The sequence below is a fragment of the Staurois parvus genome, unplaced genomic scaffold (assembly GCF_062004578.1).
Source record: "Staurois parvus isolate SC_StPar_1 unplaced genomic scaffold, SC_StPar_1.0 ptg000013l, whole genome shotgun sequence".
Taxonomy (NCBI): Eukaryota; Metazoa; Chordata; class Amphibia; order Anura; family Ranidae; genus Staurois; species Staurois parvus.
In genome coordinates, this window is record NW_028317809.1 from 7,621,960 (window position 1) to 7,645,073 (window position 23,114).

General features: G+C 39.3%; 1 protein-coding gene across 3 annotated transcripts in view; it reads right to left on the reverse strand.

Annotated features, from left to right (window-relative positions):
- The window catches only part of ANTXR2 (ANTXR cell adhesion molecule 2), a 274,337-nt gene that overhangs the window by 98,403 nt on the left and 152,820 nt on the right, over nucleotides 1-23,114 (reverse strand). For all 3 annotated transcript variants that reach the window (XM_089675449.1, XM_089675440.1, XM_089675431.1), the window contains exon 12: nucleotides 12,005-12,083. In XM_089675449.1, coding sequence (XP_089531575.1) covers nucleotides 12,005-12,083 — 79 coding nt within the window. The remainder of the gene's footprint in view (nucleotides 1-12,004; nucleotides 12,084-23,114) is intronic.

The window sequence follows — 23,114 nt, forward strand, 5'->3', positions numbered from 1 at the left end:
TGAATGGGTATTCTTTACAAAGTGAAGTGTTACCACATTCCCATTTACTAAGAAAAAACAAGTGCAACTGTGGGATTAGGGAGTGGGAATCTGATGGACTGTGTTTGTGTGGAGCATTTTATGCAGGGGAAACTAAGAGACCATTCTGCTGACATATTCGAGATCAAGTTTATTATGTTAAGAGTGGCATGTTGTCAATGCCCACTGGGAGGCATGTCAGCCTGAAACATAACTATGACGTGACAGCTTTTTCATTTGTGGCACCCTCCCATATTTATGAGGATCCACATGGGGGTGGTATTTTGACAAACACTCAGTTTGCTATAGATCTCTCTTTATTATACCCTCTTTATTATACCCCTGAGGAAGCAGGCTTGCTAGTTGTGAAACATGTTGGGTCTATCCCTCTGTAACATGATGGAGCTTGAGCAGAAATAAAAATTACAGTATATTTTTTATGCTTGAGTTTTCCTTTTGTTGTGCCTTAAAACCCATATTTTTTGGAGGGACAGAGTTCCTTTTGTACTGATAACAACCAAAATATAGACCAGGAACTTGAACTGCCTAGGTATGTTTCAAGAATCAGAGGGACTCCTCTGTGGACCAAGGATTATATGGTGTAATTCAAATGCACAGTACAGTTTTGTGTTATAGATATATAAATTGTTGTGTTTGTAATTTTTAATATTGTGCATAAAAAAATCTTTTGTACTATGAAGGGAATATGTGGTGCTCATACCCCTGGCATGAAGCTGACACTATTTACAATAGTCACACATATAATACATTCCATGCTCTATACAAGTGACTTCCACTTCTTGTTAAGATACTCAGAAGCCTGCATGTGTTTTATAGATACCTGAACTTGTTAATAAAGCATCCTAACTGTTCTGCTAACTAGACTATGGTACACAACAACAAGCAATTGTGCTTCATCCCTCAATTTTTTCTTGTTATTATGCACTGGTCTGCACTTCCAGCTTAGAAGCCACCAATTCTTAGGCCTCATTCACACCTGCGTGAAGCGCTTATGCGTTTTTTTGCTTGTTTGTCATTCACTTGAATGGGTGGCCTTATGCATGACAAATGCTTCAAAGTAGCTCCTGCACCTTTTTTAGGCAGTGAGCCTTGCATATTTATGTACTGTACGTCTGTCAAGTAACAAAGCGCACATCTACTTGCTGCATTTAGGGTGTCATTAAGAAATAATAGCCCCTCAAGATGCATGTTTTGGTGTGTTTGCAGACCACATGGGTGTGAATGGGGCCTAAAACTGTTAAATAGCAATTCTCTGCTGATTGTTAAAGATATCCATTCAAATACTCAACTCTCTGGATGACAGATGTAATTACATCCACATGGTACTCTATACAGCCCATACATCTGGATTTGGCTCTAAATGTCTTGATTGAACACATCTGCCTACACACCTCTATAACTACAATTAAATGTCCATTACAGTGCATCCAGAAAGTATTCACAGAGCTTAACTTTTGCCACATTTTGTTATGTTACAGCCTTATTCCAAAATGGATTCAATTAATTTTTTTCTTCAACATTCTACAAACAGTACCCCATAACGAAAATGTGAACTAAGTTCATTTTGAAATCATTGCAATTTATTAAAAATAAAAAAATGAAAAAAACGACATGTACATAAGTATTCACAGCCTTTGCTCAATACTTTGTTGAAGCACCTTTAGCACTAATTACTGCCTCAAGTCATTTTGAGTATGATGCAACAAGCTTGGCACACTTTTTATTGGGCGATTTCTCCCATTCTTCTTTGCAGTACCTCTCAAGCTTCATCAGGTTGGATGGGGAGCGTCGGTGCACAGCCAGTTTCAGATCTCTCCAGAGATGTTCAATCGGGTTCAAGTCTGGGCTCTGGCTGGGCCACTCCAGGACATTCATAGAGTTGGCCAGTAGCTACTCCTCTGTTATGTGGGCTGTGTGCTTAGTGTTGTTGTCCTTTTGAAAGATGAACGGTCACCCCAGTCTAAGGTCCAGAGCGATGTGGAACAGGTTTTCATCAAGGATGTCTCTGTACATTGCTGCATTCATTTTTCCTTGAATCCTGACTAGTCTCCCACTGAAAAACATCCCCACAGTATGATGCTGCCACCACCATGCTTCACTGTAGGGATGGTATTGGCCAGGTGGTGAGTGGTGCCTGGTTTTCTGCAGACATGACACTTAGCATTCAGGCCGAAGAGTTCAATCTTTGTTTCATCAAACCAGAGAGTTTTGTTTCACATGGTCTGAGAGTCCCTCAAGTGCCTTTTGGGAAACTCCAGGCGGGCTGCTATTTGCCTTTTACTAAGGAATGGCTTCTGTCTGGCCACTCTACCATACAGGTCTGATTGGTGGAGTGCAGCAGAGATGGTTGTTCTTCTGGAAGGTTCTCCTCTCTCCACAGAGAAATGCTGGAGCTCTTTCAGAGTGACTATCGGGTGCTTGGTTACTTCCCTGGCTAAGGCCCTTCTCCCTTGATTGCTCATTTTGGCTGGGCGGCCCGCTCTCGGAAGATTCCTGGTGGTTCCAAACTTCTTCCATTTATGGGTGATGGAGGCCACTGTGCTCTTTGGGACCTTCAATGCTTGCAGACATTTTTCTGTACCCTTCCCCAGATCTGTCTAGATACAATCCTGTCTCAGAGGTCTACTGACAATTTCTTGGATTTCATGGCTTGGTTTGTGCTCTGACATGCACTGTTAACTGTGGAACCTTATATAGACAAGTTTATGCCTTTCCTAATGATGTCCAATCAACTGAACTTCCCACAGGTAGACTCCAATCAAGTTGTAGAAACATCTCAAGGATGATCAGTGGGATCAGGATGCACCAGAGCTCAATTTTGAGTGTCATGGCAAAGGCTGTGAATGTTTATGAACATGTTGTTTTTTTTTATTTTTAATAAATTGCAAAGATTTCAAAACAAACTTCTTTCAAGCTGTCATTATGGGGTATGGTTTGTAGAATGTTGAGGAAAAAAATGTATTTAATCTATTTTGGAATAAGGCTGTAACATAAAAAATGTGGCAAAAGTTATGTGCTGTGAATACTTTCTGGATACACTGTATTTAGTCAATTAAAGAAGAACTCTAATGATTGTCAAAAATTAGAAACGGATTCACACACTTGTTTCTAAATATCAGTATTTCTTTGTCCACTGAACCATTTTTGAATTGTAAAGAAAATCCCTTCTTTAGTTCTTGCTTTCCAGTTTCTTTTCTCCTCTCCTAATAGAAACCTGATTTTTGGGTGATACTGATGTTGGTATCAGGAAGAGCTCCGTCACTAAAACCACCTATTTAGTGAGCACACCTGTTGGAAGTGCCTGTCAATTGCACTAAGATTCAAAAAGATGCAATTTAAATAGATGAGTCACTGGAGTTGCCCATAGGACAGCGCACAATGAAGCAGGTTTGTACTCTACCCTGCTTCATTACTGAAAGTGCATAGGTGCGTGAGCATGCCTGTCTTAGAGAAAGTTTTTTAACCAGCAGTCTAGCTGACATGTCCCCTCTCCCTGCATTCCTAGTGACAGCCCTCATCTCCCTGGTGCCCACGACAAGCACAGTCTTTCAGTGCTCATTACATATTCATCTCCTTGTTAGCTATGTGGTGTAACAATGGTAGGGAGAGAGTGTACATGCTGTTTTTAATGCTAGCTCATTATCAACACCACCTAGAAGGACTAAGGCAGGCCATAGGCAGAGCGATTTTCTTTCAGTCAGACAACTGAGCCATTCTGTTTTCCTGGTGTGGGGGGTGCGGAGTAAGCTGTTCTCCCTGAGAGAATACAGTAATTATTGGTAGCAGCTATATCAAATTGGGTACATTCAGTCTGGCTGAGATTTGAACTGTCTATGTCCAGCTTAACAACCCAACCAGACAATTTCAGATTACAATAAGAACGGTGTTCAAGTGGAATACAAATGTGACAGTTTCTGTCTAAAGATCCTTTGTGACTTTTTTGTAACTTTTTCTTTGTTGCACAAATAGCATAATCCAAAATAAAAATATAACATTTCACATTCTGTAAAAATGAATATGAATCTAATTAACAATGGATCAAATGTTAACATCTGGGGCAGGGGCGGACTGACCATTTGGAAACTCGGGCACTGCCTGAGGGCCCGAGGTTAGTAGGGGGCCCCATGAGATGCCCCTGGTACCTTTTTCATAGGCTTTTTTGAGTTTGGGGAAGGACACAGGGGCCCCATGATCCTCTATTGCCCGGGGGCCCCATGAGTTGTCAGTCCGCCCCTGATCTGGGGTGATCAAATGTTAACATCTGGGGTGTGCTGCTTTGGGATTACTGAGTTGTGTTTTTTGCGGAGAGATAGAAAGCAGCACATCCCTGCTGACAGGAAAGAGATCTATGTTGTTTACACACATATCCCCCTATCAGCTTCTCCGCCAATCATCCGGTGATTGACATTTTCTGGAGCCAATGACAGCGCGGGTAGGGTGGCGCGCGTGTACCCCTCTACCCAAAAATGCAGAAATACGTATTTATATGTGATTTTGCACAGCGCAGCCACCTTGTAGCAGCACATCTGCTATGGGTTGGTCGTTAAATGGTTAACATTTGTGTTTTAATAAACATTTTGCTATGATAATGTTGTTCACAATTTATCATTTATATGCAATGATCTCTCTCTAGCTTGATTTTTATCAGAAAGTATTGAGGGAAAACATTCGTATGGCTAATCAATTTGGCAAAACGATTATACCGTCTGCCATCTTTAAGCCTGATTTTATCTTTAAGCTGGCAATACATTGATTGAAATTCAGCTGAATTTCAGTCCACGTATGGGCACAGTGGTTGAACAGAACTCAATCTACTGATCAACTTCTGTTCAACTGCCCTGTTGGAAAAAATCTGATTGATTAGCGCTTCAGGCTATAGACTGAAGTGCTGATCTGTGTATTCTGATGGCAGGGAACTCTCCCTGCTGTCAGAATACAAATGACAGTGGGGAGGATTGGCTGACTGAATGAAAAAACTGAACCATGTATGGGCAGCCTTAAAGTCTAGTTCCATTTAGAGTGGGGGAATTCATTAATTCATTGATCCATGTTCTCCAAATTTTAGGAAAGTTATTTATAATTTAACCAACAGGATGTAGGAGATTTATTCCAACAGGATGTAAGAGATTCATTCCTACATACATCTATTTGAGGTTATTTAAGAATAGTTTTTTTGAGATGGTCAGGACTTTTTCCTCACCCTGCTATTACCAGTCTATCTGCAGGCAAATTTATGCATTTAATTTGTTGGTATGCTCTTCCAGTCTCTGGCAAAAAAGTGCTGCCCAAGGTTTCAGACTTTTTTGTTTCCTGTGTTTCTACAGATTATTTATTTCATGTACTTATATAGTGCCGTCAATTTACACAGCGCTTTACATATATATATTGTACATTCGCCTCAGTCCCTAACCCTCAAGGGGTGTACAATCTAAGGTCCCTAAATTACATTCATACATACACATACTAGGGACAATTTAGAAAGGATCCAATCAACCTACCAGCATGTCTTTGGAGTGTGGGAGGAAACCAGAGCAAACCCACACAGGCACAGGGAGAACATGCAAACTTCAGGCAGGTGGTGCCTTAGTTGGGATTCAAACCAATGACCCTACTATTGCCAGGTGGAAGTGCTAACCATTTAGCCACTGTGCTGTACAGTTTATTTTAAAACATAAGAAAATGTACAATTAAAGATTATGGTAATTATAAAATGTAAATGTATATATAGTATAATCCATCACAATTTTTAGAGATGGACACTATTTCCTATTCAGCTTAGAAAAGATAGATATATGAAAAAAAGGGTTCTTCTGTCTCGTTCATACCACTGCTAAGCTCTCTGCTAGACTCAGAGTCATCATATTTGATCACTAGGTATAAGACTCTTTTTGGAAACTGTTTGATTTGTGTCAATGAGCCCTGGAGTTAAAAGATTTATAAAGAGTTAAAAAGTTTGTTTTCCAAATTAGAAATCACATAATTTGTGTACAGAAAAGGAGCTGGGCAGTGATGCAATACTTGGCGAGTGAAAATAAATATATAGTTTTTACTTTATGAGGCAGGTGTGCTCACTGTTACTATAAAACTTGGGCAAGTAAAAGAATTCCTCTATGTATGTCTAAATGCAAAAGTAAACAAAACCATTGTGCTAATGGTACGGTTAATTTCATGTAGTATTAGTCTAGTATAAATTTGTTTTTGAAGCAGCTTTGGGGAAGAATTGCTTCAGAAAACACTGATACTTCCTTTACCGTTTATAGAACTCATGCCATTTTCAGTAGTCATAAACATGGGCAAAATTAAACCCTGTGTGGTCAACCACTTTTTTTTTTTTAAGTCCGCGAACGTACGAAAAACCCGTAAGTGTTCACAAAAAATGTGCACTTAGGGGTGTGCTTTGTCCTTCCCCCGAAGGGGATGGACCTCTACCCTGATCCCCCGGGGCATGAAGCTTCTGACAGGGACAAGGTTCCCATTTGGTCCACCTAGCCAAAAGGCCTGGCGGACCACTGTTCCTTGTGGCCAGCTGAAGCCAGCCACTCAGTACTTGGTCAAGGGGTTCTCCCGAAGAGAAAACCCCCTAGGGACAGGGGAGGAAGGAACCAAAGGGCCACACATCCTCCCCCTAGACTTCAGGGTAGGCCCGAGGACCTACACCCTCCATCCTGTGAGAAATAAAACACACACAAAAGTGACAAACGTGGGAGAAGAAATAAATTAAATAAATAAAGTGGTCGTGCAGATTGTGCACAGACCAGGCCCTGAGGCCTGTGTGGCCAACCACTCTTTCTGCTCAGCATATCAAATCTGAGCAAGTCCAAATCAGAAACCAAGGAAAATAATTCACTCCAATAAACCACTAGGAGGTTTGCTTATTGTGTATCAATTATAATAATGCTGTGGAGGGAATAGGCACTGGTCCATTCTTCCTAGACTCAGAAACTGAGACAGAACTGGGTTATATTTAAACAGTTCTGTCACTAGCAAATAGAAAAAAATAGGAGTTCCTCACAGTGTCTAGTTTTTTATCCAGTAGCCCACAGCTTATAATGGCAGGAAACAGAATGTAACAGACATTTCCCTGTTTCCTCTTCTCACATTTATTCCTTATGCAAACTGGACATTTTTACAGCTGCTGTTTTTGGCTTTTGGCGTTTTTTTCTACAGCCAGTAAACTCCCCAGCATGTTATCCTATGTGTCCATGTACACATAGGCCTTCACTAGCATTTTTTGGCAGAGGCGCTTTTTGGCTAGAAAAAAATCCCAGAACTAGTGGGTTTTTAGAGGAGTTTTTTAGCTGTAGAAATGCTCTAATGCTGAAAAACACAGTAAAACATGGAAACACGGTGCTATACATGGCTAAACACTAATGCAAAAACACTATAAAACACTGATAAACTTGTATTTTTAACGTGACTTTACACAGCTAAAGCTATCAGAGTTATTAAAATGCCCAGTGTGCATGGAGCCTAAGGTCAAAAATTGGAAAAATAAGAAAGCATCTGGTTGTCAGCCTCATTTATTTTACAAACCAATTGAAAAGGCAGTTTTACTGCAATATGGACAAAGACCACTTTAAATATATTAGGTGACCTTTAGATTTATTTCAGAGGTTCAGACATTATGTGCATTAAATAATATATAGCAAATTTTAGCTTTTTTATTGAAAAGTAGAAATGGTGCAAAAGGATGTGACTAATTCCGTGTAAATAATGCACAACAAAAACAGAAAACGACAGTCATAGTGTGAAAAACATGAAGATATCACCTGTTTAAAGTGGTTGTAAAGGCTTAAGAATTTTTACCTCAATACAATCTCTGCATTAAAGTAAAAACTGTTCTGTGCTTCAGGATCCCCCCCCCCCCCCCTTTTATACTTACCTGAGCCTGATCTCAATCCAGTGCTGTTCCCAAGAGCAGTGGCTCTCTTCTCTCTCTCCCTCCTCACAGAGCAGATTGATAGCAGTGGAAGCCACTGTCTGTGTCTATAGATGCAGGCAGCATCGCCCGGGATTGAGCCTGCAGATGTGCCACCATAGGAAGCGACTTCCTATGGTGGCACACCAAGAAAAGGAGGAGCCAGGAACACTGCTGGGGGACCCAAGAAGAGGAGGATCAGGCCTGCTCTGTACAGGTAAGTATAACATGCTTTTTTTTTTTACAGGTTTACAATCACTCTAAATACAACTTATTTTCAGTATGTCAGAACATATCATCTATCATGTTTCAGAAAATGCTTTGGTAGGACTTATCTCTTTAGTACTAACTTGTCAAAACCTTGGGATTGGGTGATACTCTCTTACTGTGGATACTCTTAAATCTGGATGTATGATGGAGCAGTCCATGAATAATTGGTAATAATCTCCAGCTACCCAACCTAATCCAAGGCTGTACAGCCTTCTCACACTGGCAATGCTCTGCACATAGATTTGTAGTACAGAGTGCAAATGTGCACATTGCGGATACTCATAGTTCCTGCTGACAAGGAGGGCACAGAGAGACAGGGAATATAGAGGCCAGAGGACAATTTGGAAATTAAGCTCAGAGAAGGTAATTGAAAAAAAAATATTAAAGTATAGCTAAAGGCAAAACGTTTTGAAAGTTTTAGATAGAATTGAGAGAAATTAGAACACCTGTCAGGTTTTAATTGCTGTCTGCGTCCTGTTAAGGAGAATCACTCTCTCTCTATTTGTCTTGTTTGCCATTTATCAAAGAAACTGAAAGAAAATCCCAAAGTTTGGGTTGTCCCCAAAACAGGAACAGAGGGGGAATCTTTCAATGGGGACACTAGTTCCGGCAACCCTGGTGACAACCAGGGATTCCATCACTTTGGAGGGATTCTCCCTCCCTGTTTTGGCTATGGAACAGGAAAGGAAGGGAAAAAAACTGACGAGTTATAACCCTCCCTTACTCTAGTTAAAATTAAAAAAATGCCTTTAGTTCTACTTTAAAATGTATGTAAGTTATTTTATTTTTACATGCTTTAAGAAAAAAATTTGACTTTAATACCACTTTTAAGCACAGACAGGAGATTTTAATCTGACAGTCTTGTTACCTACTTGTGCATTCTGTGGAAAATGAAGCATTGTTTTCATTACCACTACCAGGGGCGGACTGAGAATTCATGGGGCCCCCGGGCAACTCATGGGGCCCCTGTGTCCTTGCCCAAACTCAAAAAAGCCTATGAAAAAGGTACCAGGGGCATCTCATGGGGCCCCCTACTGACCCCAGGCCCTTGGGCAGTGCCCGAGTTTCCAAATGGTCAGTCCGCCCATGACCACTACCATCCACATTGTTTGAGGTTCTTCAGATTTCACTATTTCATCACAGAAGGATTCAGTACTACAAGTCCAAGGGAAGTGATATGAGCTGTGAATTAACAGGAGGAGGGATTCTGGATAATGATTAGAAGGGTTAATAGGTGGTCTGGGGAACAATGCATTTTTGGTTATATAGGTAGCCATGAAAAGGTTGAAAATGCAGGATGGGGGATGCCAGTTATCGCAGACCAGTGGCAGATGACGTTGACTCAAGTTGATGAAAAGTGCAGAACAGATATGTCAGATATGAGTGATGAGGAAGGATGCAAAAAAGCTTTAAAGTGGAACTTTAGTCAGAAAGAAGTCCTGCTAGATCACACTTTAGCCTGGCTCATTTTGTGGATATAGCTATGTAAAACAGTAAACATAAGTGTCTATACTGTGTAAAATCTAGTAATATGCTGTCTCACACTGCTCTGCACATGCTCAGTTGCTCTCTATTTATTGGCACTGTGACAAAAATGTAGAGGCCGCTCTGCTGACATCCTAAGGATTTACTGCTGCTCAGGGGCTCTGGGTTTCAGCAAAATGGCAGCCTCTAGCAAGAAGAAACAGGAGCAATGCTGGGGTTAATTTACTGCATAAACTAATTTTGGTAGCATAATTATTAATGTAGAATGTATGTTCCATGTTAAAGAATATTATTTTTTATCAGGTTGTTATGAGTAAAGTTCTGTTTTAAGTTGTAAGGAAGAATGCAAGATAGGTCTGAGCACAAGAGTGCAGGTGGTTGTGATCCAAGCATAAACATTCAACTGCTAGTGATAGGATGCACCCATCACAGCTGTTAAAATCATAGGGGCCATATCAAGGAAAACACATTCATTCATTACTCAAGAACTTGTTGAAAATTATGGGAATAGCACTTAAATGATCTGTTATATATTCACTGCCTAAGATAGAAGTGATGCAATTGCACTTTGTTTTCATCAATCTGTTGGTTGACTGTAGAAGGAAATTTACCAAATTCAAGAACAGATCTTTACCCTAGGTTCACAAGTAAGCTTTTTCTGTAGTGTTTTGTGTTTTGCAGAAATGCAGTACAGTCTATTTAATATGAATTCTTATGGGACATGTTCACACGTGTGCGTTTTCACCCAGTTCTGGAAAGGGTCAGGGACTTTTTAGAATGCAAAAAGTTGTGTTTTTGTTTCTATAGGCTTCAATGGAAACGCTGCAGAAAAGCATGTATTGCGTTTATGCTGTGTTTTTGCAGCATTTTTGATGTGTTTTTGATGTTCTGCATTTTAAATCTGCCTAGCAACAAGAAAAAAAAAAGCAAAATGCATCAAAAATGCATTAAAAATGCAAGTGCAAAAATGCAAAACGCAACATAAAGTGCAATGCATAAATGGCTCAAACGCAACCTGCATAGCTGTGAACCTAGTCTTAGGGAGATCCCTTAAGTGGCAAATCTGTAGTCTTACATCCTAGCACTTAGCACAATAATAAATATGTATGACGCTTCAGAGCTGTAGACCCACCACTCACAAACTCGGCATTTATATAGTGCCGTCAATTTACGCAGCGCTTTACATATATATTGTACATTCACATCAGTCCCTAACCCTCAAGGGGTATACAGTCTAAGGTCCTTAACTCACAATCATACATACACATACTATGGACAATTTAGACAGGACCCAATTAACCGTACCTGCATGTCTTTTGTGTGTGGGAGGAAACCGGAGTATCCAGAGGAAACCCACACGGGCACAGGGAGAACATGCAAACTCCAGGCAGGTAGTGCCGTGGTTGGGATTCGAACCAACGACGCTAGTACTGCCAGATGGAAGTGCTAACCACTAAGCCACTGTGCCACCCATCATTCAACTATGTTTACAACTGTTTGTATTATCTTTGTTTTAGTAAATTGATCAATATTCCTTAAATAATAATTATCAGTAGCAAGATATGTTATATTATACACTAATTTCGTGAAATGTTTGCATTTCTATACACATGTCTATTTTTAATTGGCACAAGCATTTGCAAAACATAAAACAATTGTTGTAAGTCTTCTGTTTACGTATAGGTATATTACCAAACCTATTTCTGACACTTCCTGAAAACTGAATGTTGCATAAGTCACAAAGCTAGGCTGCAATATATTAGAATAAATTATAGTCATTAGAGCTTAAATGTGTTAATTTACACATGTTAACAGGCCTAGAGGACAAGAGAGGTTTTAATGAATTCTCTGACAGAGTATGTGCATGTGTGTTGTTTGTTGTTTTTTACTCCCTTGACCTGAGTGGCAGGGAATAGCTTGCAAATTGTCTACTGGTTCATTAGCATTATCAAACTAGTCCTGGGATACGTGATCTCTGCTCAAAATTCCAGCTGCTACTATAGAAACACTAATCTGCTGTCATGTTAGTGCAGCTAAATGCTGGCTTTCAAAACAAGTTTATATATTGAATACACACTTATGAAAAGCAAGACAAATTATTCTCAAATATCAATGAGTATGAATTAGACACACACAGTATAAAAAAGAAACACTTTGATGTATTAATTTGACATCTATGCTGTGTATGCATAAGGGATATCGATAAATGAAAAAAAAAAGAATATAAATATACATATAAATCATATATCTAGATATAGTATATTTAAAAGCTATATGTCTTGTATTACTTACACAACTTGTAGCTGTGATTTTCATAGGGCTAGTTAAAGCAGTACTTCCATTGTTCACGCTTACCCACACCTCCATGGTTCTAGAAAAAATACAAAGAAAATTAAGCATATTACTTTATCTGAATACACCCACATAGCGACATTGATATCTGGGATCCTTTTACGTAAAGCTCTCTCTCAATGAAAGATAATACAAACTGGTATGATAGTACATATGGGGAAAAATGGATGACAATAGGCACCAAAGGTGCCGGTACATGCCGCTACCCCAAGCCAAGGTGTGTGCAATGTGCAGCATTGGACATGTTTTCTGTCATTCCACAATGGAGTGTTAGACTCTCACTATTTTAATAAGAGGCTGCCACATTGCATTGTTTCATACAAGGGAGTTGTGCCTTATGAGCTTCAACTTTGAATTAAAGTCTATAGTTGCATTTGGCTTGCACTGGGACTCCTTGAGGTGCCATCCAATGTTTGGTACTGGCAATGTGTAGTACCTGTCAGTACTTGTATATAGTACCATCAGCAATCTATGCCAGCTTTTAAAATGGCCGGATAGTTCCAAGTGCAAGGTGTCAGCAGATTCACATAATTTGTGTTGCACTATTAAGGTAGAAGCCAGAACTGTCACATAAACATTAAAACATCATTTTCTTAAAAAAATATATTATTTATCTATCAGTGTACCACAAGTGAACATATACACAGATACCTTTACAAATTCTTACAGTGTTACCATCTATGCAGTATGACAGGTGGAACCTTTCTGTGCTAGTTTTTTTTTGTATTACTAGACCTTGTAAAATGGCAGTGCCTGTTTTAAATACATACTTAAAATCTCCACTACATCTACCTACTTAGAGATGCAGTAAAATTTTGTTTTCCCTTCCATCTTTTTCTGATTTTGTTCAAGAAATATGTATTAATAAAGTGTGCAAAAAACAGATTCCATGGGTTATATGTTTTATTTACTATAAACAAACCAATTGGGGATCTGTCATTGGTGGTACAAAACATTTAAAAATGTGATTATTAAAATATTACTGTTTTGAAGGAAACCAGTTATGGATCTTTAAGTAATTATTTGTAATTTGAAGATTTACTTATTTCCTTCATTAAAATTGTATTTTTGTATGTACCATAAAACCAATTTCCTAGAATTTAGGACACAGGCATTCAGAGACTGTTGGGTTATATTGGCGCCTGACAACAAAAAAACTGTGACCAGCCTGGTACAACTACTACTCCCAGTGTGCCTTGAGCATGATCATAGACCCAGATGGGTGGGGGAATCCCACAGTTAACTCCAATAGATTTTACAGTAGTGTAAGAATCAGGGGTAGGCAAAATTTGGCCCTCCAGCTTTGTACATCAAACATCTCAAGATGAATTGCAAGATGCTGACAGCCATAAGCATGACTCCCAGAGGCAAAGGCATGATAGTATTGTGTGGTTCCTTAACAGCTGGTTTGCCTACCCTTGCTTAAGACCATAAGCTTGAAAAATTATCTGTGTGAGGCACTAAGAATTGGTGGAATTAGAAGTAGGTTCCCCTGTTTGGGGACCTTCAGGAATGATAAAGAGAGATTCACTCATTCTAATGTAAGCAGTAGCTGTGAGGTAGGTACACACAGAATGACCTACAGTACATCCAGACAATGGAGGTGTCCTATGGTGTTCTAAGTTAGGCGAAATACCAAAACTACCTTGGGAAAGAAATTCTGGGCTTCAATTGCACCTTACCCTTGTGAAAGACTAGAAAGGACTCTGTAGTAGGTATCAGCCAAACATACCTGGCTTTAGTTCATGGGAGGTTTGTTGAACATTAAAGTCATTAAATGTCATTAAACTCAGACTATGAAAAACTCTCCTTACATGCTATAAACCAGAGTGTGCACACAAAGCCACTAAATCATTGATTTTGTGTAGAGTGGAATATACCTGGTTGATCATGTCTTCGGCTGTCACTCTTATCTTCTTTCTGTCCCCTTTGCAGCCTGAGATTGTGTAGCCCAGCTGGTGTCCTCTATTGAGCATGCTAAAAATTAGTTCCTTTCTAAGCTTTTAATTTCCTCTTTTTTTCTTATCTGTGCAGCCCACATGACTATACAGTCACACATGTGGGTGTATACACAGTGGTAAATGATACTAAAATAAATAGGTGCAGCGCTAAAATTGTGAATATATTAATAATGTCCGTAAATACATAAACAAAAAATATACATATGCCAGAAAAGTGACAGTCTATACAGGTCTGGGTGCGAGTTAGCAGTAGAATCCAGTAAAAGTGCTCCAAATAGTGTGGTAAAATTACGCACTCACCAGATGCGTAATGTGTATACGCATTGAATGAATCTGTAGAGGTCCCGTTTAGGAGTTGGATAAAATCCTAATCTAGGATAATCCTCCCTATTGTATTCTGCCTAATCCAGGATAATCCTCCCTCTTTATCATTTGACAAACTAGAGAGTACTCTGTAAAATGTGTTGTATTCTGCCTAATCCAGGATAATCCTCCCATCTACATCTAACGATGAGGCTGATCGGGCTGAGGAGAGGGGCAGAGCTGCTGCAGGTCACCAGGCTGGCAGAATACAACACATTTTTCAGAGTACTCTCTAGTTTGTCATATGATAAAAAGGACCTCATCCAAACTTAACAGACAAAACCATGTGGGCCGAACACAAAGGAAATCTGAAGCGCCAGAAAGGAGAGCGGTTAAGACTCCTACCTTGGCCAAAAACTTCCATTCCAATGGGTAAAAATTACAATAAACTGAAAAACACATTACGAAACCTGAATCTTCACACTTGCGGAGCGATTTATTTGTAGAGCCCATCTGATCCAGCCATCCATAAGTATTCAGAGAAGGGAGTCCCTTAAAGCAGGCATCTACACCCATCCATTCCTTAAATGGATCTCTGGTCAACTGGATCCTGTATCTTCCAGTGAGCTCCTGACAGCACCACCTTACCTAGCGGGAGGATTATCCTGGATTAGGATCTTATCCAACTCCTAAAGGGGACCTCTACAGATTCATTCAATGCGTATACACATTATGCATCTGGTGAGAGCGTAATTTTACCACACTATTTGGAGCACTTTTACTGGATTCTACTGCTACCTCGCACCCAGACCTGCATAGACTGTCACTTTTCTGGCATATATATATTTTATGTATTTACAGACATTATTAATATATTCACAATTTTAGCGCTGCACCTATTTATGTTAGTATAATTTTCTGAAGGTTTTATATTGGTTACCTTTGGTGCTTTAGCTGCTTACTAGAGAACGCTCACTTTTCTATTGTTTCTTACAGTGGTAAATGACAATCCCCTCCCTGCCTCCTCCTCCATGTCCTCCCATTGCTAAACACTATGGGGGCAGGATGAAGTGTGCTGACTGATTATACTCACTAGGAAACTCTCAAAAAAATCTTAGTTTTATTATCAATCAGTATTAAATTTATCAAATGTAATTGCTAATACCTGTAAAGTAAAAAAAAAACCTTGGATGCAGATGTCTGAACAAAATGAGAGCTAGTATCGATCATCTTTGACTCTACCTATACCATATTAATGCACAAAAATACTAATAATTTGATGTTCAACAAAGATTTATGGGAAGCTGTAAAATATTTTTTTAATTTATAATTGAATTTGAATTGCTCTTCTGAATTGTTTTTTTTAATCATGTGACTGGCAAAAAAATCAATCAGGGCTGTGCAGACAGACTCGCACTGTAATAAAAGAAGCCCAAAGAACAGGGAGAGGTCATGTGAGCACACAACAGTACTTCAGGAATAAGGTACTTAGAGGATTAAAAAAAACAAAATACAGTGGCATGATATATGTGAATGAATCGTGGCAATTAACACTTCTCTGTTTAGCATCAATATCATTTGAACCCTTTGCAAGTCAAAAAAGGCTGAATCTTTAAAACAGATTTTGCCCATATCAAGGATAATAGACAAAGGGTTATTAAAGAAAGGTCATAGGAGCTGGGGGGAAGTACTGCTGAGAACCAGCAATTGTCAGCGAAGGGATCAATCAGTGCCCAGGAGTGCCGCCCACCTGTGCCCATCAGTGCCGTCCACCTTTACCTAGCAGTGCCACCCACCTGTACCCTGCAGTGCCACCCACCTGTGCCCAGCAGTGCCACCCACCTGTGCCCAGCAGTGCCGACAACCTGTGCCCAGCAGTGCCACCCATCAGTGCTGCCCAGCAGTGCAACCCATCAGTGCTGCCCAGCAGTGCAACCCAGCAGTGCCACCTATCAATGCAACATCATCAGTGCCAGCTCATCAGTGCTGCCTATCAATGTCTCCTATCAGTACCCATCAGTGCTGCCTATCCATGCCACCTGATCAATGCCCATCAGTGCTGCCTATCAGTGCCCATCAATGCTGTCTATCAGTGCCGCCTCATCAACGCACATCAGTGAAGGAGAAAAATTACCTGTTTGCAAAATTTTATAATAAAAACAAAGAAAAACTTTTTCTTCAAATGTTTGCTTTTTTTTTTGTTTATAGCACAAAAAATAAAACACCCAGTGGCGAATAAATACCACCAAAAGAAATATCTATTTGTGTGCAAAAAAATGATAAAAATTTCATATGGGTACAATGTTGGATGACAGCGCAATTGTCATTCTAAGTGCGGCAGCGCTGAAAGCTGAAAATTGGCCTGGGCAGGAAGGGAGTATAAGTGCCCAGTAGGCAAGTGGTTAAGAAAGCTGGATTGAGACAGGACGTATGGTTGGCTCATAAGAGGAGTGCAAAAGAGAGTAATATAATATATCATGCTACCTTAGGCAGGGCATGTGCACTACCCAAGAAATTAGTGTAATGCAGAGGATGAAAATGACTGCAAAAAATAAGTTAAGTATTGAGTTGCTAAGTATTAATGACATCAAGGAGCAGAGATGCAGTAACATATTAAAGTATGGGATTAAACAATATAATTTTTTTGTTCTCGGGTGGTATACCTTTCAAATTCAGTAAGTTAAATAGTTAGGATAAGGTGATGTAATTTATTTCTAAGTGTGTGTAATTTTTTTTAGATATGTACTTTTTGAAATGTTGATATATGAGAGTTTGTGTTCTGTTCTGTGTAGAGCTATGCCTGAATTTCATTGTATGATCTTGGATTGTATAATGGCAATACATTTGTTAAATCTATATCTAAATCTTTTGAATTTTTTATCTCAGATAGCTGGAGGTGACCAGGTCACAGCAGGCAGGAAGCTGAGACGGAGGATAGATCAACATGTCACTTGCAGTCAGGAGCAGTGACAAGAAGGTAATTCCTCAATTCTAAATGGTGGGTAAGACAGTGTAGAGTTCATCACTTAACTCAATGGATGATGTCAACTCTCAGTACCTCAGTCTAACTACTTCTGCAGTAAACCAAATGAAAGTAGGAGTTTCAAATGATGGATCTAGTAATGATATAGATTTCAGTACTTGGCCTCCACACTTTCTCACAAAGTAAGTCTTCAGAGTCAGGGTCACAACTTGGGCTGTCCCATGGCTCTGGACCCAAAAAGTGCTCCACTGCTAACACATTACACTTTGGTCTGGAAAATTCTACAATTCAGAACCCAGTACCTGAAGTTCACATTCCCGACTAGTCCCACAATTGTCCAGGCCAGCAGGGTCTGGGTACAGCAATCAAAGATGAACCCAATCTAAATAGCTGCATACAGAGACCAGCTCAAGCAGCTTATACAGGAACCTTGATATAAGAATAAAGATAATTTTGATGGAGTTAAATCCGCTAGCAAAAGGTTAGACTTTTCTCAGCAGAGCAGACGGAACTCCATTCTCCTGGATACTAGCAAAAAAAAAGTCATGTTGGGAGTAGGATTAGAGTCTCCTAATTCCTGTGTCCCTCAATGAATACGAAAATTGTTTTTTTTCAAATCTAACTGAGCAATATGTACTATTTCTTTCACCTGTGTCCATTAGACAAGGCTACCATAGTAAACTGGACATGGCCCTTTGCCACATGTCTGATTAAGAATTTCACATCAAGTGAATTACAGTTGACATTTCAATCCACAGAAACCTATTTGCAAAGTATTCATTTGCTCCTTGTTTTATGAGTGTACAATAAAAGATTGTCATTTTATGATCCATTAAAAAAAGATGAAAAAATGTTAAATAAAATTGTGAAAGACATTTGCTGAAAGTAATAAATAATTTACCTCTAATTTTCACACACTGAAAATTAAACTGGCAACTGTTCAAAAAGTTATTAAAATTATAATGACTGATATTTTGAAATCAAGCACCAGCACTAAAATGAATAAATTACGCCAACAGTTAAAAAAAAAATAATAGCAGTCTTGATTAGTGAATAGAAGACTGTTTGTAAAGAAGTTTTAGTATCCAATAGAGACCTAATGAATTCAAGTGAGCTGATTTAGTAACTATATAAAAGAGATGGTACAGTATAAGTGGGACTTTTATATTAAAAGTAAAAGAAAGAAAAATGTCACTGTTGCCTGCTGCACCCAACAAAATTTCACATGCCATAATTCTGCTGCAGGTTAAAAAATGTTAAAGTGTAGATATCTTTTTTTCTTCAGTTATCTATATGCTCTCATGTGCATTGCCAGCACTCACAGCAAGGAAAGTGGGCAAAGGGCAGATTAAATTTGAGGCTGCTTGTGTTGACTGAATAATTTCCAGTGTAGATTAGGTTGAAATTTGAGAAGTAAAGGCTAAAAGCAATGAGATTGTTTGAGACGGTATAGAGCAAGCTACAAGCTGCACAACTGGCAACTTACAATACAACAGAAGTCACATAGGTAGCACACTTTAAAATCCAAATAGTCTAGCCCTGAAGCATTCTTCTTCTTATTCTTAATATTAATATTACCTGTTGAACAGGTTATAATAACAGGAAAAGCATACAAGCTCACAAAATATACAGTCACCTCCTATATGGGGCTTTATTGTATTATTTCAATAGTTTTAAGTTAATATCATAAAAATGTAAAATAACAGTGATTTTGGTTCTGTATTGGACAGAAGTCCTTAGAACAGTCTTTAGAATGCTTAACCGAATGCACTGCACTGTATGCGGTGTATACTGATCATTTCTGCATGGTATCTTAGTTACAGGAGTATTTTTTGTAATATACTGTATACATATTCATAGACTACAATGATAATAAAAGGTTTGTTCAACATGGCATTAAAAAGGGTAAAAGTAGCAACTAACTGATTTAAATTTACCAAATTAGCACACACAGAAAGATACATTCTGATTGCTGTGTATCTACTATACTTTACTTACTACAAAAAAGTGAAGCTAGTCTAAAGAAATGTCTCAATTATCCCATCATCTGCATTGTATTCTTTTATCTGCATTGTTTCATGAACACAGCAGTATTCACAGGTGTGGGCCCCAGGAAAAGTGAATATTTACTCTACTCTTTTACAGGTAAGAGGGGTTTTAACAATATATTTTCACAAGATCAAGTTAAGTTCAGTGAAACTTTCATTTTTTAAAATAATATCCCTGAACTTATTAGTTATTTGAAGTGAACACAAGCTAAGGGTAAACAATCATTTTGTAGATCAGCACTTTTATATTTACTACAATAAAAGGCTTAAAAAGATTAATAATAAATATCCCTTAAAATATGTGTGTATTTGTAGACACATAAGTTATTAAAGCTAAAAAAAAGTTCCAGTTGGTCATAAATACCAGCACTTTGAGAACATTTAGCTGGCTAAGAGGCAGTCTGTTTAAGGCTGCTCCTCCAGTGTGCTGTTAATTATTTAAACGCGGAGAGCAGGGTAAATGATCGCCACATCTGTCACCCACACAGAGAGAACCTTCACTCATTGCGGGACCAGATGTGTTTATTTTCAACATGTACTAACTACTAGCTACTTAATGGGTTCCAATCCTTAGCCAAAACTTAATTAAGCAAACATACTAAACATTAGTTATCTTACATGACAGTCATTTCTACGTTTTATCTTGAACTCTTTAATCAGATCTCTCCAGGAATTCAAGAGGCGTGACAATAATAACCTCAGCAGAGAAAAGCTATTTTCTTAATAGTTCCTGTGATTTTAGATCATCACCAGTTACCATAAGTAAACAAGATAATAATATACAGTATGTAATTATATTTTAACCAAATTGGGACTCAAATTTCCTTAACTAATGCAGATCCTTAGAGTTATTATTGGTTAAAGAAAGCTCATGCTGAGAGAAATAAGGGAGGCTGCTGCGCCTTTGAAAATGCTTCATACCTTACCATCTTTGCTTTCAGTACTTCATAATTTGGTAGTATTTAGAAAGTCAGTGTGCATTCAGAACAGCTGAACCTAAATATTTGTTTTGGTTCAGTAACTCAAAAAATGTTAAAATAACAGTCAGGCAAACAATTTATTTTTTTTTCCATAATACATTTTTATTTGGTTTTACAAATATAGTTACAGCAACAACAAAAAACAAAAACAAAAATAGGACAGTGAAAAGTTACACAATATCACAGTATAGGTGTTGCAGTAAAGTTTAACAAAGAGAAAAAAGGAAATACTGAATAATTCCTAACAGTCCTACTAGTGCCACGAAATAATAATTTTAGAGTATCTAAAAAAAGGTTAAACATAATAATATCTTAGGTTACAGTTCTGAACCAGTTGGACCAGGCTTTGTCAAATTTATTCTATTGTTTAGGTAAGCTAAAGATTTCTCATAGATGAAGTGGGTCTGGACTAGCTCAATGATTTCTTTTAGAGAAGGGGCTAAGTCTTTTTCCAGTGTCTAGTAATGGTAAGTCTTGTTGCTAGAAGAATATGTGTCACTAAGTGTCGATAATGGATTGGATGTATCTATATTTATATTCAAAATGGCTGGGGTAGGATCTGTTTTTTTTAATATCCCAGTAATTTCCGATATCATGTGGAAGACTTTATACCAATAGCTTCTAAAATTTCTACATGTCCATAATATATGTTATAGAGTACCAATCTGACCGCAGTTTCTCCAGCATTGAGGACTATGTTGTTCTGAGAATTTGGCCATTTGGTAAGGAGTTAGATACCATCTTGTGAAAATGTTGTGCATTAGCTCCTAAAGGTTAACACATCTAGTAGCTGAAAACACATTCCCGAATCCCAGTTCCAGTAATCCATGTCCTTAGTCTGCTTGTCTTCAGCAAACTGTTTGCGGGCTTTCTTGTGCACCATTTTTAGAAGAGGCTTCCTTCTGGGACAACAGCCATGCAGACCAATTTGATGCAGTGTGCGGCGTATGGTCTGAGCACTGACAGGCTGACCCCCAAACCCCTTCAACCTCTGTATATGACGCTGAGCACATGCACTCAACTTCTTTGGTCGACCATGGCGAGGCCTGTTCTGAGTGGAACCTGTCCTGTTAAACCGCTGTATGGCCTTGGCCATGGTGCTGCAGCTTAGTTTCAGGGTCTTGGCAATCATCTTATAGCCTAGGCCATCTCTATGTAGAGCAACAATTCTATTTTTCAGATCCTCAGAGAGTTCTTTGCCATGAGGTGCCATGTTGAACTTCCAGTAACCAGTATGAAAGAGTGAGAGCGATAACACCAAATTTAACACACCTGCTCCCCATTCACACCTGAGACCTTGTAACACTAACGATTCACATGACACCGAGAAGGCAAAATGGCTAATTGGGCCCAATTTGGACATTTTCATTTAGGGGTGTATTCACTTTTTGTCAGGAGCCGCAGGCGCACTGTGCCCGTTCACGCTAGTGTACGGGCACTAGGTCCTGGCCGGCCGCGGCAGGGACGGAACCCGGGCATGTGCACTCGGAGCCGTGGGTGCACGCCTGGCAGCAATGACAGCACAGGGCGCGATATTTAAATCGCCATGCGCTGACAGGTATTGCCGTTTGGTCTCCCTGTGTTCCTGATCCTGTTACCGTGATTCTTGCTGACTCGGATTGTTCTTGACCTTCCTGTTCTGACCCCTGGCTTGCCTGACCTCCCTCCTGGATGCCCCCTTGTGGATCTGATCTTCTGTTGCTGACCTGGCGTGTGACCCGACCATTCTCTGCCCGCTGCTTTGTGCCGCACTGCTCCCACGGCTACCGACTTGGCTTGTCTGACCATGCTCTTGCTCATCCATCCACCTTGCCCTGGCATATCTGCCTCTTCACATCAGGCTCTCACCCTGCAGGAACCTCTGGCGGATTCCTCTACCACAGGTAGGTGTACTCAGGAGCCGCGACCTGGTCTCGGTTCGCTCCAAGTCCATCCCCACCATCAGGGGCCCTGGTGAACAAGCGGACCGGGACTTATACTCCGCGCTCTGGGGAAACCTGACCAGTGGGCTGCTAGAGGTACCGCCAGGCGGTTCCTTACACTTTTATTGCCAGCGGTTTAGACATTAACGGCTGTATGTTGAGTTATTTTAAGGAGACAACAAATTTACACTGTTATACAAGCTGTACACTCACTACTTTACATTGTAGCAAAGTGTAATTTCTGCAGTGTTGTCACATGAAAAGATATAAAAAAATATTTACAAAAAATGTGAGGGGTGTACTCACTTCTGTGAGATACTGTATATCATATTTATCTTTAAATGCCTGTTTCCACATGTTTATACGTTTGGCCAGATGATTCAAGCCATTGACATTAATAGAGAGAATTTGTATACCCATTGAATAGATATATTTACCGATATTAATTGGGGCTTAACCAAGGGGCCCCTAAAGTGGTAATACATTTTTATGCATGGCAGTTAAACCATTTAGACTATCAGGAATTACAGGATAGTAGAAACAAAAAGGAAAAAAATAAACAAATACAGATAACTGAACAGATAACAAATCAGTAAAAAATAGGATCTTAGCCAAGATCTGAATGCAATGAAAATTGCGCAGTACTTTTGGGGAAAAAACAAAACAAGTGATCTTGCCATTGGCAGGCATACTTACAAGTAGTGTGTTCGGTAACGGTAGTACCCTCAGCGCCTTGCTTAAACATGTGAAATTACATCTAAGTGGGTACCATGAGATAAGATTGCAAATATATGGTCAATGTTTAGTTTGGAGTTTGTGAGTGACCAGGTTCCACTCTGGAGACGCTCTGGTG